At 45.2% G+C, this 21,975-nt stretch overlaps 1 protein-coding gene across 5 annotated transcripts in view; it reads right to left on the bottom strand.

Annotated features, from left to right (window-relative positions):
• TEX2 (testis expressed 2) overlaps window positions 1-21,975 on the bottom strand; it is a 116,812-nt gene that overhangs the window by 22,293 nt on the left and 72,544 nt on the right. For all 5 annotated transcript variants that reach the window (XM_004041205.5, XM_019028113.4, XM_055386854.2 and 2 more), the window contains exons 5-7: window positions 18,454-18,701; window positions 7,600-7,746; window positions 1,375-1,474 (exon numbers count right to left, since the gene is read on the bottom strand). In XM_004041205.5, coding sequence (XP_004041253.2) covers window positions 1,375-1,474; window positions 7,600-7,746; window positions 18,454-18,701 — 495 coding nt within the window. The remainder of the gene's footprint in view (window positions 1-1,374; window positions 1,475-7,599; window positions 7,747-18,453; window positions 18,702-21,975) is intronic.

Here is a 21,975-nt window from a genome sequence, read left to right as displayed (position 1 = left end):
CAAGAACCATCTGATAGAGCCAGAGAGAAAAGTAGCTTCCATGCTCTACAAATTTTATAAAACATTTACTTTAAAACAACTATCACTCTCTTGAAAAGCTATAATTAGTTTTTCTCCTACCTTGTTCCTAAGCCATTTTAAGAAAAATGTAAATATGGTTGAAGTGGAAAGAGGCTCACTTGCCAAGGGAGGCTACAGTAAAAACGTCAGTGAGAATTCTCTCTGCATACTAATGGGCTATTCTGGCCTACCTGGCTCATTCCTCTTTTTTGCCAAACTCCTGTGTACTAAATTTTCCCTGTCAAGATCCTTTTAAAACCGTATTTATGGTTTATGTGACATAAGAGATACAAATCTTTACATCATCATCATCATCATCATCATGTTACACAAACTCTCTACAATCTGATCAACTCTTTAACCCCCCACCCACAAAAGCAGACATAAATAATGTCTTAGTAACATGTTTAAAAACTCAAATCTGAGAACTTTCCTCCAGCAAGGAGCCCTACTCTCAAAATATTGCCTTTGAATATACTGTATGTCTTCATTTCTCAAACATGTACTGAGCACCTACTAGGAGCAGCAAGGAACATAAAGACAGAAGACATGAAAGTAAAAAAATCTGGAACCTACAAGTCAGGAGAGGTAAGGATGTGAACACATGTGAGGAGAGGCAGCTCCTGGCAAGGGGCTGGGGCTGGGGCAGCTGCACCCGTGAGGGCCATGAGAGGTGAGCGGAACTGAAATCCAGCCACTGCCTCATGCCCTGGCAAGGGCTGCAACCCCTACAAAAGCAAAGGCCCCATCAGGTGGCATGTGTGCATCACTGGGCTGGAGGAGGCCCTATAATAACCAAGAGACTAGAAGACTTAGGACAGGAGCTTGGATCTATTCCAAATCTTTTTTTTTTTTTTTTTTTTTGAGACAGAGTCTCGCTCTTGTCACCCAGGCTGGAGTCCAGTGGCACGATCTTGGCTCACTGCAACCTCCGTCTCCTGGGTTCAAGCGATTCTCCTGCCTCAGCCTCCTGAGTAGCTGGGATTACAGGCACCCGCCACCACGCCCGACTAATTTTTGTACTTTTTTAGTAGAGACGGTGTTTCGCCATGTTGGCCAGGCTGGCCTGGAATTCCTGACCTCAGGTGATCCGCCTGCCTTGGCCTCCCAAAATGCTGGGATTACAGGAGTGAGCCACCATGCCCGGCCCCAAATCAGTTTTAAGGCCATGATTGGTAAGAACAGAAAGACACTCAACATGAAACAGATGATTTAAAAAGTCCTCAACACCCTCCAAACACAAAGCCATCATGGTACTGAATCTGCAGCAAAGGATATATTTTAACACTCATAGAATGGTCAGTTAGGAGTTACCTTGGTGATCAACGTAAGGCTTGAAGGCCTGGAGGATTTTTGGCACAGCCACGCCCATGTCAAGTTCCGTCAGAGTGAGCTCATTCATAAAGTAGGGGAGCTAGAGGAAACAAGCAAACAATGAGTGAGACCCATGAGCAACCTACAAAACATGCTGTTGGAAGTCAACATGCTTCCGGAGAGGATGGTGGCCAAGGTTTTGGGGACATATCATTTATGTAACAAAAACGTAATGTGCACACATCATGTACTAGGCTTCGTACTCCAGACAGAGCCATGAAGAGGTCAGGCCAGGGCCTGGCTCTCACGGGGTTTATAATAGAAAGGCAGAAACAGGTAAATACGTAGACAATATACTTCCAGAGAGTGGTTAGTGCTGCAAAGAACATCAAGCAGGTAATGGGCAGAGGGAACACGGGGGTGGCTGTTTTGGCTGAAGAGGTCAGGGACGGCTTCCCTGAGGAGTGGCATTTGAGCAGAGGCCACCTATGGAGAAGGAGCCAGCCATGCTGGTTAACAGTACCCCACATTTGCTGAAGTATGGGAAAACAGACCTCTCTCAGACTCTCAGTGGGTAGTAAGAAACTGCTACAACAAGGTCAGGTGTGGTGGTTCATGTCTGTAATCCCAACACTTTGGGAGGCCAAGGTGGATGGATCACTTGAGGTCAGGAGTTCGAGACCAGCCTGGCCAACATGGTGAAACCCCATCTCTACCAAAAAATACAAAAATCCACCAGGCAAAGTGGTGTGCACTTGTAGTCCCAGCTACTCGGAGAGGCTGAGGTGGGAGGATCACTTGAACCTGGGGGCAGAGGTTGCAGTGAGCTGAGAATGTGCCACTGCACCCCAGCCTGGAGGACAGAGCGAGACACTGCGTCAAAAAAAAAAAAAAAGAAAAGAAATTGCTACATTTCCGATAGGCAAACTTACACGTGTATGAAAATCCTTGAAAAACAGCACATGCTGGCCAGGCGCAGTGGCTCATGCCTGTAATCCCAGCACTTTGGGAGGCCGAGGTGGGCGGATCACGAGATCAAGAGATTGAGACCATCCTGGCTAACACGGTGAAACCCGTCTCTACTAAATATACAAAAAATTAGCCGGGTGTGGTGGCACGTGCCTGTAGTCCCAGCTACTCAGGAGGCTGAGGCAGGAGAATTGCTTGAACCTGAGAGGCAGAGGTTGCAGCAAGCCAAGATCGCACCACTGCACTCCAGCCTGGGTGACAGAGCGAGAATCCGTCTCAAAAAAAAAAAAAAAGAAAAATAGCACATCCTTTGACCTCATGCTGGACATTTTCTGTTTGCCCTGCCAGATCTACACTCTATCCCCAGTGGTTGGTCTGCGTGAACTGTGCCAACGGTCTCTCTTACCCTCCAGCTTCTGGTTGGGCATGGCCAATGGGATACACCAATGGGCAGTTGATGGGGAGGCACACGGAGAAGAGTGTTGGGCATTTGTCCCCCCCATCTACTGAAGGCCACAGCTCCTGTAACACAGGAAGCCTCTCCACACAGCTGCCCTGTCCAAGTTCTCCTTGCCTTTGCTGCTCCAGGGAGAGTAACAGCCCCCACTTCTGCTAGCTCTGGAGTGTAGCACTCTCTCTACGAGTTTTTCTCCATCTGCCCACACCCTTATAAATCTTCCCTTCAGCAAACTCTCCCCAGAGTTACTTATCTGAGTGTGCCATCTGCTTCCTGCTGGGACCCTGACTAATACACACCCCCAAATCTACCCGTAGGAATTTATTCTACAGGAAATAACATAAGAATACTGGCATCATGTTTAAAAATTCCTACTTCATCTCAAGATTATAGAATTAATTCATCTATATTTTCTCTGCTTGGATTTGTGGATGTATATGTATTTCTTAAAATATTTATTCCATTCATAATTTTAATGTAAGACGTAAATTAGGGATCTAGCTTAATTTTTCCCCCAAATGGTTGGTCAGCAATCTCGACCTATTTATTCAGCAACCAACACTTGCCCTACTAATCTGTTCCGCCATCTTTAAGTGCTAAATTCCCACTGCACTGGAGTCTGTACTGAATTTCCACCAGTATCAAACTGCTTTGACTACTTTAGCTTTATAATATATTTTAGCTTTATAATACACTTTTAGCTTTATAATATACTTTTAAATCTGGCAAGTCCCTCTCCTTTTTTTCTCCCAGAATTCTCTTAGTTATTTTCATAAGTATTTTTCCAGTTGAATGTTACAATAGTTTTATAAAATTTAGAATAAAATTAAGAGGTTTTTAAAAATTAAATGTAAACTAAATATTCCACATAAAATGAGGTAGCATCTAGTCAGGCATGGATTTAATACCTAACTTGGCTGGACCTCTTCAGCTGTTTCTCTGCAGAGAAACATAAGCTTTCAGGACTCACCAATCAGAGAATGTAATCTCTGATTTTTTGTGGAGGGGATGTTAAAGAGGTTATAATGTCTATGACGAACAAAACGTAAGTAGAGACAGTGTTCAAAGGCATAGTTTTGAATTGGTGTTTGCTATATTTGGAGAACCTTTTTCCAAAGCATCAATGTTATAAGTGGTATTGGCCTCTCTACCAACCTATAAAATGCTACTTGGCTAAGAATGTAACCGAAGTCTTGCACACTTGCCCTGTCCTTTTTGTCCACTATTGTCATTCAAATGTTGTGCTTCAGGAGCATGCCAAGTTAGAGAGACTTCCAAGGGTGAGCCAGGGAATACTGTCACCTCCAATGGTGTTTCTTTTCTTTTTTTTTTTTTGAAACAGGATTTCGCTCTGTCACTCAGGCTGGAGTGCAGTGGTGCAATCATGGCTCACTGAAGCCACAACCTCCTGGGGTGAAGCGATCCTCCCACCTCAACCTTCTGAGTAGCTGGGACTATAGGCATGTACCACTACCACGCCTGGATAATTTTTTCTTTTTTGTAGAGACAGGGTCTTACTATGTTGCCTAGTCTGGTCTCAAACTACTGGGCTCAAGATTTCCTCCACTTCGGCCTCCCGAAGTGCTGGATTACAGGCATGAGCCACCAGGCCCAGACACCCAACGGTGTTTCTATGGGAATGTCAGTCTGACACTGAGCCACAGCAGTGAATAAAGAGACAGCAGGAACATAACTGTCCCTTCTCTTCCCCTGTCAACCACTACCTGCCATTCTGCAACCTCTAGTCCCTGCAAAGGCAAAGGAAGGACCTGAGACAGGACCTGAGACAAAGGACGGACCTGCAGGACCTGGGGACTGAGGAGGACTTGGCAGGGGAAGGTGGGCTCTACCTACTAGTAAGCAGAATGGGGAGGGGAGATCAGAGGGCCTGGTTTCCTATTTATTTGCCCGTCTATCCAACCCGAAGACCCCAGAACATCTATAACCAACCCTCCAGCACTCATACACTCCCCTCCTAGTTCACATCCCTGCCCTTGAGCAGCCTTCTTCTGTTAAGGTCATTCCTCCTGTTCTTTTCGACAAGAAACTCTTTTCTTCCCACCCAAAGGGTATCACAGTGAGACAGAAATCCAGGGGCACATTCTTTACCCTCCTGAGTAAACCCAATTAGGGACTAGGCATTCAAGGGTATGGGACGTTCTCAGGCTGGTGGGTGCTAAGTTAGAAGCTGTATGTGATCTCAGCAACATTTGCTGACATAGGCACAAGAGGCTCATAACCACTGAGGGCCCTAGGGCGGTTATCTGAGCGGCTGGCTAAGGCCAAGAGCACACTTACTACTGGGGCAGAAACTCAGCTTGTTTTAAACCCATCACTGGGCACCAGATGCACACACAGGGCTGCTTTTTCACAACATGAGTCATGATCATGTGCAAGGCTGACAATCCGAGACTACAGGGCAAGGCCAGCAAAGAGTTCTCCATATGTCAGGCCTTGCAGGGAAACCAGGGGATCAGGGAGATCTGTGTCACAGGGGAAAGCTCAGGCTCCTCTAGATACCACTTCCCTATTCCCATTTTGGCTCTTGACTGGCTATTAATCAATACCCACTCACTACTAGGCTTAAGGCTTAGTTCCTCCCAGGGGTACTTGGATATTTGGTGGCAATCAGTTCTTTTCGTAGGGGCAGTGACAGCTTCAGAATTTGGTAATGTCCTTCTGCTTTCCTGTTTATTCTGTAACCAGGGGCTCCTCTGGTCTGCAGGCACTTCACAGTGCAGCAGATCAGGAGAGGGGTGGAAGGCATGGATGGAACACACTGAGGGAACACAATGCCCACCTCTAGCCTCTGGCACTGCTGGATCTAGGCCACACTTCTCCATTCTAACCTTTTAGTACTTCTGACCTCAAAAAACAAAAGGAAGTTTAAGTCTGTGAACTACCAGTGCCTCCATGATTATCAACGGGAGAAAATGAAAACAGACTTTCCCTCAACTTTCTCCAGGAGGAGGGGGGCACCTTCACAAATAGGGCAGAGGCTCTGTGGACTTCCAGCTCAAGAGAGAAGGGTGGGACCTCTCAAACCAGTTTGGTTTTGTCGGTGGTGTTGTTGTTTTTAGAGATGAGAGTCTTGCTCTGTCACCCAGGCTGGAGTTTGGTGGTGCGATCATAGCTCAGAACTCCTGGGTTCAAGTCATCCTCTTGCCTCAGCAACCCAAGTATCTGGGACTACAGGTGTGCACCAGCACTCCTGGCTCAAGTCAGTTTTGGAATGCATGTAGCAGGGGAGCAGCATCCCATCTGGAGTTCAAGTATGTCCTGCTTTCTTTTTGCACACTGCCAAGAACTGCAGCCCTGCTGCTCAGGGAAGGGCCCCTCTTGCTTAGGGAAGGGCTCGAGATAGACTCTGGGAAAACAGCAGGGCCAGTCCTACCCATATGCCTTGACCTGGGAACTCAAGCCTTCCATCATTTCCAAAAACGGGGAGAGGCTGAGTGAGCTCTAGGTTGGCTGCTGACACTGCATCTCCCAACACAGAGGGTTACTGCTACTTGTTGTCTCCTGCTATGGAACTGGCTAGCAGAAGCATGTTCAACCCTCAAACTACCTCAGGAACACAAACAGGCTGACACCTGTCAACAGAGCCCTCCCCCAAAATCTGCCTTGAAATCCACCCTTCTGGCTCAGAAGGCAGCCCCTCCTTCCTCTTTCTCAGGAGCTGGGGAAGAAGGGACACTGGCCCACAGACAGCAGCCAGAGCTTGACAAGGCCAGGAAAAGCTCTGTTCTTTACCCAAAGGAACAAAAGAAATCAACCTGAAGCTCCTCTAGGCCCATATTTTCCTTCTAATCTAGTTTACCATAGTTCACAGTTTCTTAATCTAGAGTCCTTGAACTTTCTGAAATAATGGGCAAAATTTTGTGTCAACGTGTTTTTCTAGTGAAAGGATCTCATAGGCTTCTGCTTCTCAAAAATATCTCTGATCCATACAACTTCAGGGCTACTGACTTAAGCTATTGACAGTGTTCAGTGAAGATTTGGGATCCAAAGTGACTCTTCTTGGCTGGGTCTTCACTGGGTCAAAAACTTAATTTTAAAGAACCTCAAGATCCTCAATAAGGTCTCCTGGTTGGCAAATGAGTCATTTAATGACAGCCATACTTACACAGTTCAAACTCACTTCCAACTGGCCCTGGATTAGCACCAGAGTGTTTCTTCAGGAGAGAGCCCAAAATAAAGTACCATCTGGCCAAAAAGTAAAGGTCAAACACAGACACATTTAAAGTGCAATGCTAACTTTCCCAGCTTGAGAGGGAGCACAGCCTGGGAAAGAGGCCTTAAGTAGTCTGGTGTTTTCCTCAGTCAGTATACTAAGAGGCCTTAAGTAGTCTAGCATTTTCTTCAGTGAGTATACTAAGAGGCCTTAAGTAATTTGTATTTTCCTCAGAGGATATACCATGTGGCCTAGACTGCTGTGGGGCTGGGTGGGCTCTGGATGTACAATTTAAGTTCATTTCCAACTTAAAAATAACAATTATATAAGACGAATCGGTTATAAGAGCTCACATTTTCCCAAACTAAATTCTGGATTATCACCTAGAGTGAACAACGAGGGCAACACAAAAAAATGAGTAAACATTAATGTTCACTAAGCCCCCAGATGCAGTTAATCATAAGGTCAGTCTGTGATCAAGGTCGGATGTGCTGTTTGAGAACTTACTACCCTCATATGTTATATGTTTAAACCAAGTTATTTTTCACTTAGGACATAAGGGCACAAAATTTCCAGAAATGAAGAAGTATAGAGGATTAGAAGCCTCTTGTGTGGAAAGTGATACCTTTATTTTGCTGAGTTTCATTTGGATCTTCTTAGACACCAGATCAGACCAGTATTTCTCTCCTAAGAAGTCCCAAAATATTCTTCCAAGCAAGGCATTCACCCAGGCTTCCTGTTCTTCCTCTTCAGAGGGTGGAACCTCTGGCAACTGGCAAAAGAAAAGGGACCAAAATTAGCTAGAAAGCAACTGGAGAATAAGACGGGTGCTTATTTTTATAAAGTCACTGGAGTTCCCTCCTTATAGAAACAGGAGACCACACGAGTCATACTCCTTCCCTATAAATTACAAGTCCCACATTATATTGGTGACTAGGAAAGGGGAGAAACGAAAGCTGCCATCACAGCTAAAACCTTCTCTTTGTCTGTTTTCTTTTTCTACCAGTCTTCCTATAAACCAGCTAATATTTCATACCATTAGCTTAGCCAAACTGCTCTGCCTCCAAATTAGCTTGGTATCAACATTATGCATCAGTGACACATCTGATAAAATGCCTGCCCATCTTTCTTCAAGCTAAGGCTTGGACGTGTAATTGTCAAGCTGGTGCTCATCCAGGCAGACGCCACAGTTCCCCAATGGCCAGGACTCAAGTTCAGCCTGAACCCTGTGAGGTCAAAATACTCCCGGGATGCTTAAAAATACTGATGTCTGGATCCTACCCCCAGAGTCACTGATTTCAGTGGGCATCAGGAGTTTCAGACGCTCCCCTGGTAATGTAATGAACAGGCAAGACAAAGAATCACAGATGTGGATTAGAGAGAGCTGCTCTCAGGGCTTCCATGAAACATCTACAGCTGTTCTCACCAATCTCGGCCCAGCGAAATACCCTGATCCTTACTTCCATTTGATACAATCCATCTGAAGCATCTGCTGTGGCCAATGTGTGAGGTGGGGGAGAAAGTAAACCCAAGTCTCCGATTTCCTTGGCTAATCATTAGACTGTGCACTCTGGCCTGGAGGGGGTCAGGGATGGAGATAAAGAAGGGTAAACAGCAGCACCCACAGACGGTGTTGTAAGGTTTATGTGGTTGGTGCAGGCACGGGCTGAGAACTCAGTAATGTAGCAGCTGTCCACTGACCACATGCCAGCCCTATGGGCACATTCCTGTCTCAGGTCCACTCATGTCTCACAATACCCTGGAAAGACAGGAAGTTTACTTCCATTTTAGAAATGAGTGCAGCGCCTGACACACAGTCCTGTTTTCCCATCCTCTATCTGCTCTGTCCTGTGTGTGGCGGTGGGGGTGGGGGAAGGGTAGCTGGCCCCCTGATATGGCAGACATTTTCCTGTGCTGAGGTCTCTAATTAGACTGTAGCCTTGCAGAAACAATGAGCTTTGGAAAGCAAAAATGAAAAGATTTAGAAATGCAGAATCTGTGAATTATTCCCCCTTTCCCCTCCCTCTATGGCTACTATATGTGCATCTGTTCTGCCCTCATGGGCTGGCTGCAGCTATAACACACACCAGACACTCTCATTACCTCCACGCTTTATGCTTGTGCATTCACGCCAGTGCTATCCATTCTGAGCAGCTGTGACTGTGCCCATATTGAAGCTGTGTGCCTGGGTCAGTGGTGTGCTGCACACGTTGTTGCTTGGTGTGTATGGATTTGAACCTGCAGATCCAATTGTTTGTGAGTACTCTGAAGGTCTACAGCACATAGCTCCTTGCACTCATTCTGAAGCCTGGTGTTCCCCAGTCACTGAGCTGTGCCTGAACCAGCACACTGCTCAGTCCCACCTGTCTGCCAGTCTTGCTGAGAGGTGAGGCCAGCTAGACTTCCTGGGTGGAGTGGGGACTTGGAGAAATTTTCTGTCTTACAAGAGGATTGTAAAATGCACCAATCAGCGCTCTGTAAAAACGTACCAATCAATCAGCACTCTGTAGCTAGCAAGAGGATTGTAAAATGCACCAATCAGTGCCCTGTAAAACGCACCAATCAGCACTCTGTAAAATGTACCAATCAGCACTCTGTAAAATGCACCAATCAGCAGGATCCTAAAAGTAGCCAATCGCAGAGAGGATTGAAAAAAGGGCATTCTGATAGGACAAAAACAGAACATGGGAGGGGACAATAAGGGAATAAAAGCTGGGCACCCCAGCCAGCAGCGGCAGCCACCCGCTTGGGTGCCGTTATGTGCTGTGGAAGCTTTGTCCTTTTGCCCTTCACAATAAACGTTCCTACTGTTCACTATTTGGGTCCGTGCCAACTTTAAGAGCTGTAATACTCATGGTGAAGGTCTGAGACTTCATTCTTGAAGTCAGTGAGACCACGAACCCACCAGCAGGAACCAACTGCAGATAGATTGCCACAGCCTGTGCCCTCTCTTGCTGGGGGCCTAGGGTTCGCTTACATTTTTCAATCACATGTCACTGCATGACTTTATATTCTACAGGCGTCCTTCACATTCGAGTTTTCAAAGGTCTCCCTTATGAACATTGGTGAGTCTCATTTAAAAAAAAAAAAATGTTTTAAAAAAGAGGGCATGCTGGTCAGCCCATTTCAGAAGACATGGATCTGCCTCACCCTTCTTAATGGACATGGATTATTCTCTCTGGGCTTTTCGAGTGCTGTGACGTTTTCTGTCATTAACCAAGACATTTTCCACCACTAGGTCCTGGATGGAAGGGCAAAAGTCTGCAGCGGTGAATGCTTGGCCATGCCCTAACTTGCAGTTTTTTTGAATCCCTTTTCTCTCTGACTGAACATCTCCTTCCCAGCCCCAAGGGTAACTGGTTCAGCTTTTCTGAGGTTACTGTCTTTGAGTCCCATTCGATTATTTATACAGACTTCTGCATAAACACTCATCCAAGGGCAATGACCACCTGGCCCCTCAGATGGTACTAAGTTGCTGCCCACGTAAGACACCACGTGTCTTATTTTAGATTTGTAGGTTATACGAGAGAATAAGTTACTTTTTCCCTTCCCTAGAGGGAGCATCTACCCTTTATTAGCCTTTCTTTACAACCCTAGTTACTCACAGGAAACAGTTTTAGCACAAAATAGCAAGCAAGAAAGGCTATTTCACAATGTATGTCCAAGCCAATGGCATATGATGTGGTAAACAAATTTCTGAAATAACCGACAAGCAGGTTGTTTTTTCAACAGTTCCTTTTTCCAAAGTAAGCTTCTCTCCACAGACTCATTGGGAACAAAGAAAAATTCCAGAGCAGAACATCGATAATGCATCAAAGAAGCTTTTATGAGCAAAACCTGGATTCAACAGCCTGCTAGGAAGGCCCAACGAATGTTATAAAAATTTAAGAGTTTAAAGAATCAATGTGCATACATTTCCTAATATCGCCATTTGGCTATAGGATGCAATGTGTGGAGGATATTCATTTTGCTGTCTCAACTGTATAAACATACTAAGAAATGGTAACTTTCCAAAAATGGCTTCCAAGTAAGTGTAGAGAAAATTCAATGGTTTGAAGCTGAAGCAAGCCCATCAAAACTGCGTCGCTCTTGGGATATGTGTTATTTAAAACTAACCTCTAAAACTAAAGTAGGACAGATTTACTGAAGTCTGTGGTGTAACATTTCCTATTACAAATGGCCAGGAGGCCAGCCCAGTTTTTCTATTACAAAGAGTGTGTAGTGCCCCCACTCCTTTCTGGCCGCACCCAGTGTACCGCCAGGGGGGTTGCACAAGGGACAGTGTGGTCCAGGAGATGACACAGTGGAGGACCCTACCCCTGTGTGTTTCTTTCCCTTGATTATAAAAACAATGCATATTCACTGCAGAAAACACCCATAATCCTGCTACTCAGATTTAAAACATTTTAAACATTATTTAAAACATTTTTACTATATTTTCTTTCAGTCTCTTTTCAGTGTATATATACATTTAAGAATATAGAACTTTTAAAAAGCAAAATTAGGCCGGGCGTGGTGGCTCCTGCCTGTAATCCCAGCACTTTGGGAGGCCAAGGCGGGCAAATCACGGAGTCAAGAGATTGAGACCATCTTGGCCAACACGGTAAAGTCCCGTCTCTACCAAAAATACAAAAATTAGCTGGGTGTGGTGGTGCGTGCCTATAGTCCCAGCTACTCAGGAGGCTGAGGCAGGAGAATTGCTTGAGCCCAGGAGGCAGAGTTTGCAGTGGGCCGAGACCATGCCACTGTACTCCACCCTGGCAACAGAGCAAGACTGTCTTAAAAAAAAAAAAAAAAAAAAAGCAAAATTAGATCTAGCTACATGGTTTTGTATTCTTTGAGAAGGAGTCTCGCTCTGTCTCTCAGGCTGGAGTGCAGTGGCGCGATCTCGGCTCACTGCAAGCTCCGCCTCCCAGGTTCAAGGGAGGCTACCTCAGCCTCCCAAGTAGCTGGTATTACAGGCATTCACCACCACGCCCGGCTAATTTTTTGTATTTTTAGTAGAGACGGGGCTTCTCCATGGTGGTCAGGCTGGTCTCAAACTCCCAACCTCAGGTGATCTGCCTGCCTCGGCCTCCCAAAGTGCTGAGATTACAGGCGTGAGCCACCATGCCCGGCTGGTTCTGTATTTTTTTTTTTTTTTTACAGTTTTACTTAGATGTAATTCACAGATCATACAATTTGTCCATCCTTCCATAGCTGCTGTGGAAAACAGTATTGCAGTTCCTTAAACAATTTAAACAGAATTACCCTTAAGATGCACTAATTTCACTTCTGGCTATATACCCCAACAAATTTGAAAGCAGGGTCTCAAAACAAGATATGTGTACACTGATGTTCAGAGCAGCATCATTCACAATAGCTAAAATGTGGAAGCAAGCCAAGCACCCACCGATGGAGGAATGGATAAGCAAAATGGCGTACGTACACAATGGAGCATGATTCAGCCTCAAAAAGGAAGGCGATTCTGACTTACGCTACCACATGGATGAATCTTGAGGGCATTAGGCTAAGTGAAATAAGTCAGTCACAAAAAGACAAATACTGTATAATTCTACCTATATGAGGTACTTAGGATAGTCAAAATCCGAGAGACAGGGAATGGTGGTTGCCAGGGGCTGGGAGGAGGGGGACAGGGGAGTTACTGTTGAATAAGTATAGAGTTTCAATTATACAAGTTGAAGAGAATGGTGGTGGTCAATGCATAACATTATGAATGTATTTAATTCTACTGAACTATACATTTTAAAATGATTAAGATGGCAAACTTTATGTCTATGTATTTTACCACAAAAATAATTTTTAAAAATAGAGTACAATTCAATAGTTTTCAGTATATTGAGAGTTGTGTAGCTATCACCACAGTCAATTTTAGAACATTTTCGTCACTCACCAAATAAACCCTGTACCCATTAGCAGTCACTCCCTATTCCTCCCCAACTCCTCCCCATCCCCCTGCCCACCAGTCTAGGAAACTAGTTTGTCTCTATGAATTTGCCTATTCCAGACATTTCCTATAAATGAAGTCATACAATGTGTTCTTTTGTGACTGACTCCCTTCACTAATGTTTTCAAGGCATATCCATGTTGTAGCAGTGCGTCCTTTTTATTGCATAATAAACTTATTTTTATTGCATAATAATATTATCATCTATGCATATACCACACTTTATCCACTCACCAGTTAATGGAAATAGGGGTTGTTTGCCACTTTTGTTTTGTTTTTTTAAACAGAGTCTTGCTGTGTCATCCAGGCTGGAGTGCAGTGGCGTGATCTCGGCTCACCGCAACCTATGCCTCCTGAGTTCAAGCCATTCTTGTGCCTCAGCCTCCCGAGTAGCTGGGACTACAGACGTGCACTACTACGCCCGGCTAATTTTTGTCTTTTTAGTAGAGATGGGGTTTCGCCATGTTGGCCAGGCTGGTCTTGAACTCCTGGCCTCAAGTAATCCGCCCACCTCAGCCTTCCAAAGTGCCGGGCTTACAGGCGCAAGCCACTGTGCCCCACCATTTTCCACTTTTGGCTATTGTGAATAATGCTACTATAAATATTTGTGTACAAGTGTTTGTGTAAACATGTATTTTCATTTCTCTTGGATATATATCTAGGAGTGGAACTGCTGGCTCATATGGTGACTCTGTTTAACTTTTTGAGGAAATACCAAACTATTTCCCACAGTGGCTGGACCATTTTACATTCCTGCCAGCAACGTATGAGGACTCCAATTTCTTTCTTTTCTTTCTTTTTTGAGGCAGAGTCTCACTCTGTTGTCCAGGCTGGAGTGAAGCGGCATGATTTTGGCTCCCTGTAACCTCTGCCTCCCAGGTTCAAGTGATTCTCGTGCCTCAGCCTCCCCAGTAGCTGGGATTACAGGCATGCGCCACCATGCCTGGCTAATTTTTTGTATTTTTAGTAGAGATGGGATTTTGCCATGTTGCCCAGGCTGGCCTCAAACTCCTGAGCTCAGGCAGTCCACCCGCCTTGGCCTCCCAAAGTGTTAGGATTATAGGCATGAGCCACTGCACCCGGCCAAGGATTCCAATTTCTCTACATCCTCACTAAACTTGTTATCATCTATCTTTTTAAAAATTTTTATTATTTATTTATTTATTTGGTAGAGATGGAGTTTTGTCATCTTGCCCAGGCTGGTCTCGAACTCCTGAGCTCAAGTGATCCATTCGCCTCAGTCTCCCAAAGTGTTGGGATTACAAGTGTGAGCCACCACCGTGCCTGGCCATCATCTGTCTTTTTCATTGTGGCCATCTGGGTGGGTGTGAAGTGACATCTGACTGTGGTTTTGATTCACATTTCCTTGATGACTAATGATACTGAGCATCTTTTCATGTGCTTGCTTATTTGGGCGTTAGTGCATCTTCTTTGGAGAAATGTCTATTCGGATCCTTTACCCTTTTATTTTTTGAGACAGGGTCTTGCTCTGTTGCTCAGGTTGAAGTTCAGTGGTGCAATCACTAATCACTGCAGCTCTGACCTCCCTGACTCGAGCAATTCTTGATTCAGCCTTCTGAGTAGCTGGGACTGCAGGCACATGCCACTTTGTCTGGCTAATTTTTTTTTTCTTCTTTTTTGTAGAGATGGAGTCTCAATATGTTGCCCAGGCTGGTCTCGAACTCCTGAGCTCAAGTGATCCTCCTGCCTTGGCCTCCCAAAGTGCTCAGATTATAGGCGTGAGCCACTGCACCCAGGCCCGTTTCTTAATCTGGTTGTTTATCTCTTTGTTATTGAGTTGTAAGAGTCCTTTATACATTTCTAGGTACCAGTCCTTTATAGTTCTAGGTACCAGATCCTTACCAGATAAATGATTTGTAAACATTTTCTCCCATCCTGTGGGTTATCTTTTCACTTTCTTGGTGGTATTGTTGACAGCACAAAAGTTTATTTTTGTGATTAATTTTGATGAAGTCCAATTTACCTATCTTTTCTTTGGTTGCTTATGCTTTTGGTATCTTAGCTAAGAAGGTTTACCGAACCCAAAGTCACAAATTTTACTTCTGAGAGTTTTATGGTTTTAGCTCTTACATTGAGGTCTATGATCCATTTTGAGTTAATTTTTATGTATGGTGTGAGGTAGAGGGCCAACTCCATTCTCTTGCCCGTAGATATCCAGTTGTTCCCACACCATTTGTTGAAAAGACTATTCTTTCTCTCCACTGATTTGTTTTAGCACTCGTCTGAATTCTTTTTAAAATTTATTTTTAAATTGGATATATAGCTTCATTTTTTACTTAGTGCAACAAAAACATTTTCCAATTCAACTTCTAAGTGTTTAAAAAGCCTACTTTGTGGGGGTAGCAAGGGAAGCCCTGGAAAACTATTCTGCCAGTTACAGACTTCCTGGTTTCTATTTGACTCCTATTTGCTTTGTAACATTCTCATCTTCTGATAACACCAAACAGGTAATAATATCTTGTAATCCAGTTTATAGATAAGAGATGATGAGCACGACTAGTAGTAATAAGGACAGGACTCTCCATACCAGGGTGGCATATTTTAATATTATCTCTAACATTTTTTAAAACTGTCTGTTGAAATGGAGAGTGGAAGTGCCTTATGCAACCTGAACACCAGAGCCTCACTACTGGAGGACAGGCACCATGGCCTCTCTCCCAGGCAGGCAATGCAGGGCACACAGAACCAGCAGCCTCCCTGGACTCACACCCCTGAGCAAATCTGCAGCCGACCTGTGGGGTCTCTCTTCCTGATGTACCCATGCTGGAAGTAGTACCATTGCACTTTCAGACATTTTTAAAAAAAGAGTTTCCTTGTTTCCTGAATTAAATCCCCTTCCAAACCAGGCACTAAACATTTGGAAAACTAGGCCCTTGCCCCCCCAAAATAGTGATCTTTTCTAATTCAAATTTTCAGCACCACTGCACTCCAGTCTGGGCGACAGAGTGAGACTCCAACTAAAAAAAGAAAAAAAAATTTCATCAGAGGCCAGGCACAGTGGCTCACGCTGTAATCCCACCACTTTGGGAGGCCAAGGAGAGTGGATCACCAGAGGTCAGGAGTTCAAGACCAGCCTGGCCAACATTGTGAAACTCCGTCTCTACTAAAAATACAAAATTAGCCGGACGTGGTAGCGTGTGACTGTAGTCCTGGCTACTCAGGAGGCTGAGGCAGAAGAATCGCTTGAACCTGGGAGGCGGAGATGGCAGTGAGCCAAGATCACACCACTGCACTCCAGCCTGGGGAAAAAGAGCAAAACTCCGTCTCAAAAAAAAAAGTCATCAGACTTAGAAGAGGGAAAAGAAATGTCTGGGTGCTTAAAGGGTAAGTGCCAGGTGGCTGGAACGAGAGAGCCCCTGACAGCAATGCTGGGCTGTGACATCAGGGACCCCAGTGAACATAGCATACAATATGCACATGTAACACAAACCAAGGAAACAAAGCTCTAAAATCAGGTTTGTTTTTTAATTTGGGGAAATCTTTCAAAAGGAAGCACTTTATTGGATAATTTTCTTACGTCAGTGCACAATTCTCCTCTTGATTTTCTTGAGTCTGATGAGAGTCCAGACAGCTGACAGCCTAGCATTTGGAGGGAGGAGAAACTCACCAGTGGTAAACAGGACCATTTGTAGAAAAGTTTTATATCACCCCACTCTTGGCTTGAGGGAGGTCTGCTTCCCACTAAAGCCGGGGTGACTCAGTGCAGAGGTAGTGGGTCGCAGGCCAGCAGAGGCATATGGTCTTTTATTGCCCTGACAACTTCAAACAGATCAGGTGAGTGACCTCTTCCACACTGAAGAGGATCAACGGATAAAGAGCAATGGCTTGCTTCTCATTAAGAACAGAAATACACATGGTCATTGTAAGAGGTCAAACACAGCCAAGGGCGGTGGCTCACGCCTGTAATCGCAGCACTTTGGGAGGCCGAGGCAGGTGGATCTCTTGAGCTCAGGAGTTCAAGACCAGACTGGGCAACATGGTGAAACCCCATCTCTACAAAAAATACAAAAATTAGCTGGGCATGGTGGCACACACCTGTAGTTCCAGCTACTTGGGAGGCTGAGCCCAGGAGGGTGAGAGGATCACTTGAGCCCAGGAGGTCGAGGTTGCAGTGAGCCATGTTCACGACACTGCACTCCAGCCTGGGTGACACAGCGAGACCTTGTCTCAAAAAAAAAGAGGTCAAACACCTGGATATGAAAGAGAGGTTAAGTGTACCCCAGGCAGAGACTGTGACTCTGAATAGTGTGCAAAGTAGAGGCAGGAGGCCTCAGGCCAAGCAGGCTTTCAGAATAACCCAGCAAAATAGTCTCAGCGAGCCAAGGGGCCCCTGGGTTCTCAGGTCAGGTTTGCACACTCCATCACTTAGCAACTGTGTGACTAGGCTACCTAACTTCATCAAGCCTCAGTTTCTCCGCTTACAAAATGGAGACAATCGTGTCTAGTTTGCAGGACTGTTCAGGAGAGCAGAGTAATTCTATTAAAGTGCCTAACAGAGCCTGGCATCTGGCAGCTTACAGGAGTTATCTTATCAGAGATGATCCTAAGTCCGTGTCCGGTTACGCTTTGTAAAGAATGTTCATGGTAAATCTTCAAAAGCACTGGGCATAGCCGAGGAGATTGAGAATTTGAAAATACAATGGTTATGGAGGAATGAGACCTGAATCACCAGTGATTCTGCAACAACCCCTAGTGATCACCCAGTTGCTCAGGTCAAAGTGCAAATCTTGGCCTCTGCGTTCTCTCACGTCAGCAAATCCAGCCAGCGCCTCCTGCCACGCACACCCCAGTCCAGCCTCTCCTCACCACCTACTGTCACTACCTTCACGTTGGTCCAGCCTTCACTATGACAGTCACCTCCCACTCCTTCTTTCCCTCTAGAGCCAGTTCTCCACCAAGAGCCACTTATCTTTTTATACTTAGATCAGTCAACATCATACCCTGCTCAAAACCCTCCCATGGCCTCCCATCCTGATCCTCCAGCCTCCCTACCTCCCCATTTCCCTTGCTCACTGTCCGGCCAGGCCTCCTTGCTGTTCCTCGAATATTCCAAGCACATGCCTACAGCGGGCCCTTGGGTTGCTGCTTTTCCCACCGGGAGTGCTCCTCCCACACCCATCACCATGGCTCACTTCCCCGTGACCAACTGGTCTGTGCCCAAAAGTCACCTCCTCAAAGAGGCCCTTCCTGACCACCCATCCAAAATAGCAGAGAAAAACAGTACAAACTTTTTAAAATTAAAAATAAATAAATACATAAATAAATAAAATAGCAGTTCTGGCCACTTCCCCTCCTTCCTTGTCTGACTTTATTTTCATTCTTCCCACCACCTGGTGCTTGTTTCTTGCTGTCTTCCTGAGTAGATTACAAGTTCCCCAAAGGCAGGGTCCTTCTCTGTCTTGTGTACCACTGTTATCCCAGTGCCCACAACAGGGCTTCGGAGCACTTATGCGTGAAGAAATGTGTCTAAGTCGAAAAGTGAAAAAGGTCCGGCCCAGCAGCCAGCTTTACCTTCTTCCCAGCTGTGGGGCTGCTCTCCGCACTCTGCAGGGGGCTCCTCTGGGGGCTTCGGCTTTCCTGGGGGACACATCTGCCCATGTACACGCTGTAGTCGAGAAGCATCTTCTGCCGCACACTGCCTGCCAGCTCCTTCTGCTTTGGCTGTGACATGATCTCCTCCACACTGCCTTTGCTGCTGCTGCGGCTGTGGGTCAGGTGCCCGGACGGACTGTTGTGTCTGCTGTGCGCAGGCAAAAGCCCTGGAGCCAAGAAGACGGGGGCTATTCACACAATGAAGACAACAACTGCAAAGTAAGCGGACTCCTGAGAAAAGCAGCTACAATGCTATCAAATGACTGTTTAAAAATATTTATAAGGGGCCGGGCATGGTGGCTCACGCCTGTAATCCCAGCACTTTGGGAGGCCAAGGCAGGCGGATCACGAGGTCAGGAGATCGAGACCATCCTGGCTAACATGGTGAAACCCCATCTCTACTAAAAATACAAAAAATTAGCCGGGTGTGGTGCTGGGCGCCAGTAGTCTCAGCTACTCGGGAGGCTGAGGCAGGAGAATGGTGTGAACCCAGGAGGTGGAGCTTGCAGTGAGCCAAGATCATGCCACTGCACTCCAGTTTGGGCAACAGAGCGAGACTCCGTCTCAAAAAAAAAAAAAAAAATTTATAAGTTTATTTCCCACCCTGAAAAGTACCTTTTTCTCTAAGGTAATTTTTAAGAACAGTTTTTATTCCTCTCCAAGATAATTAGAGTAATGGGAGTAAAGAAATGTAGTTGGTAGGTACTATTCTCTTTTGTCCTGATGATCTTTTAGGAAAAGGTCAAATATAGGACCAACACATCCCAAGTAGTGGTGAACTTGTCAGTGCTATCAGGGGTAAATGGAAAGTGGGTAGAGAGATAATTAATTGTTCATCCACAAGCTCACAGCAATTCCAAAGATGTCATCTTTCATTCGAGAACTTATGCATCAAGCACTTTCAAGCACACCATGCTAAAAAGAAGAAGACATAATCCCTGCCCTTGAACTCACACACCTAAGCAGATAAATCACAGTCTTCTGTAACAAGTGTCAAAATTGTAGCACAACTAAGGGACTCTCTGGGCAAAAAGAAGGGGGTGACTACCTCTGCCCAAGAGACTGGAGCGGTGCTTACCCTAGCTGACTTTCACAGCAGTGACATCTACGCTGTATCTTGAGGGAATAGTTGCCATTTTCCTGGCCCAGGTGGGGAAGAGTATTCCAGGTAGAGGAAGCAGCATATGCAAAAAGCAGTGACAGGGCACAGTATGTTTGGAGGCCAGTGAGAGATTCAGTGAAGTTCTAAGCATAGTACAGGGGGCAGAGGATAGGAAATGAGGATGGAGAGATTAGCCAGGAACAGACTGCAAAGTGCCTCAAAAGCCAACCTTGGATTTAATATTGACCCTGTTGCGCCAGAGGTTTTAAGCATGGGATGCGCCTGATGCAAACAATTTTATTTAGATTTACTCTGATGGCCAGGTGAAATGTAAAGTGGTTAAAATCAAACCAGGCTGGGCGCAGTGGCTCACGCCTATAATCTCGGCACTTTGGGAGGCCGAGACAGATGAATCACTTGAGGTCAGGAGTTCGAGACCAGCCTGGCCAACATGGTGAAACCCCATCTCTACTAAAAATACAAAACATTAGCCTGGCATGGTGGCCCGTACCTGTAGTCCTAGCTACTGGGGGAGGCTGAAGGCAGGATAATCGCTTGAACCTGGGAGGCGGAGTTTGCAGTGAGCCAAGATCATACCACTGCACTCCAGCTTGGGCAACAGAGCAAGACTCTGTCTCAAAAAAAAAAAAAAAAAAAGAAAGAAAGAAAGAAATCAAAAAATCAAATCAAACCATTTTCTTCTTAAGAGGCTCCAACCATCAGAACCATAATTCCCCAGAGCCTCACAAAGGGTCATGCAAGCCATTTCTTAATTTAAATTTTAGCCAGATAATTTCCAGCACTTCAATATTTAATATCTTACACTGCATAACTATAAAAATACATTTTTGTAACTTTTATTATCCTTATACCATTTTCATGTTTAGCATTTTTTTAACTAAGATAAAAGCTACATCAAAAACATTAAAAAATAGATGTAAACTAATATTACATTTAATATCCTGGATTGGATCCTGGAAGAGAAAAAGAACATTAGTAGAAAAACCAGTGAAATCCAAATAAAGATTAGTTTAGTTAATAGTGAAAAAGAGAAAAATAGATTAAATAAACAGGGCAGCATGATACCAACACTTCAAACCAAACTGATCCCATTTGGACTGAGCCACAGTCCATGTAGAGGAGGAAAGGAACCCCCTACGAGGCCTGGCTGGTGCTCATTGCCCACAGAACAGCCTCTTCACATCACCTCACCCTTCCCCTGAGTGGGACAAAGCACAGGAGTCGTCACTGCACTGTGGGTCTCATGGACAACAGCCCCTGATAAAGTCAAGGACCTTCCTGTGCAGAGACCATACTGGAATTCTGCCAAATGACCGTGTGGCTTTCCTGCTGTCTCCAGACTCTTATTCCTCCGGGAGGCCTTTCCTGACCTGCAGCCTGGGCACTGCTGGCTGGAAATGCAGAATCTCAGCCCCACCCATGACCTCGAGTCAGAACCTGCATCTTAAGATCCCGTCAAACATTCAAGTCTGAGAAGCACAATCCGTGTTGCTAGAGAAATCTATGATTTTGGTGACAGCATCCCTGAGGGAGAGGACAGAGCAGGTCGTCGAGCAGGAAGACTTCTAACTTCTTGGTACTGACAGATGTACCTGGCCTCAGAGAATCAGACCAGTCCTACCTTCACGGCTGACCACCTATGTAGTCACTGATTCAGAGATGGTTTTGAAGAACAGCACAGTGCTGACCAATTTACCTTGCTACTAGTTTAATCACACTTTTGGTGGCTTAAACTTACCATAAATATCTCAATTCATAGCTTTCAAAGGCAACCCAGACTTACAGATGTACGAAAAGACATTAGTGGTGTGTAAGCCTTGCTTTAGTACCAGTGAGTGCACTGAAGGTTTTCCCACATCTCTGACTCTTACCATTATGTTTGTTGTGTGGTGAGTGGAACTTTTGGCAGGATTTCCAAAAATTGAACTTGTTAAAAATAATCAAATGCTTTATTTAAGTCCATGAATAACATGCCTCTTTTGAAGGTGCTCTGGGGGGCCCCTAAGTACCTAAGGTGGTGTTTCCTGGTGGCCCCATATACCCCCGTGGGTTACCTGATTCTGAGCTTCAGTGCCTAGACCAGTAGACCTTTATATTCCCAGTAGGAATACAATCTGAGCCACATAAACAATTTTAAATTTTCTAGTAGTCACATTTAAAAATGTAAAAAGAGGTCGGGCACAGTGGCTCACGCCTGTAATCCCAGCACTTTGGGAGGCCAAGGTGGGTGGTTCACTTGAGGCTGGGAGTTTAAGATCAGCCTGACCAACATAGTGAAATCCTGTCCCTACTAAAAATATAAAAAATTAGCTGGGCGT

Source organism: Gorilla gorilla, chromosome 4, assembly GCF_029281585.2.
Source record: "Gorilla gorilla gorilla isolate KB3781 chromosome 4, NHGRI_mGorGor1-v2.1_pri, whole genome shotgun sequence".
NCBI classification, from domain to species: Eukaryota; Metazoa; Chordata; class Mammalia; order Primates; family Hominidae; genus Gorilla; species Gorilla gorilla.
Note: the sequence above shows the minus strand (reverse complement) of the source record. Positions and strands in the feature narration are given on the sequence as shown.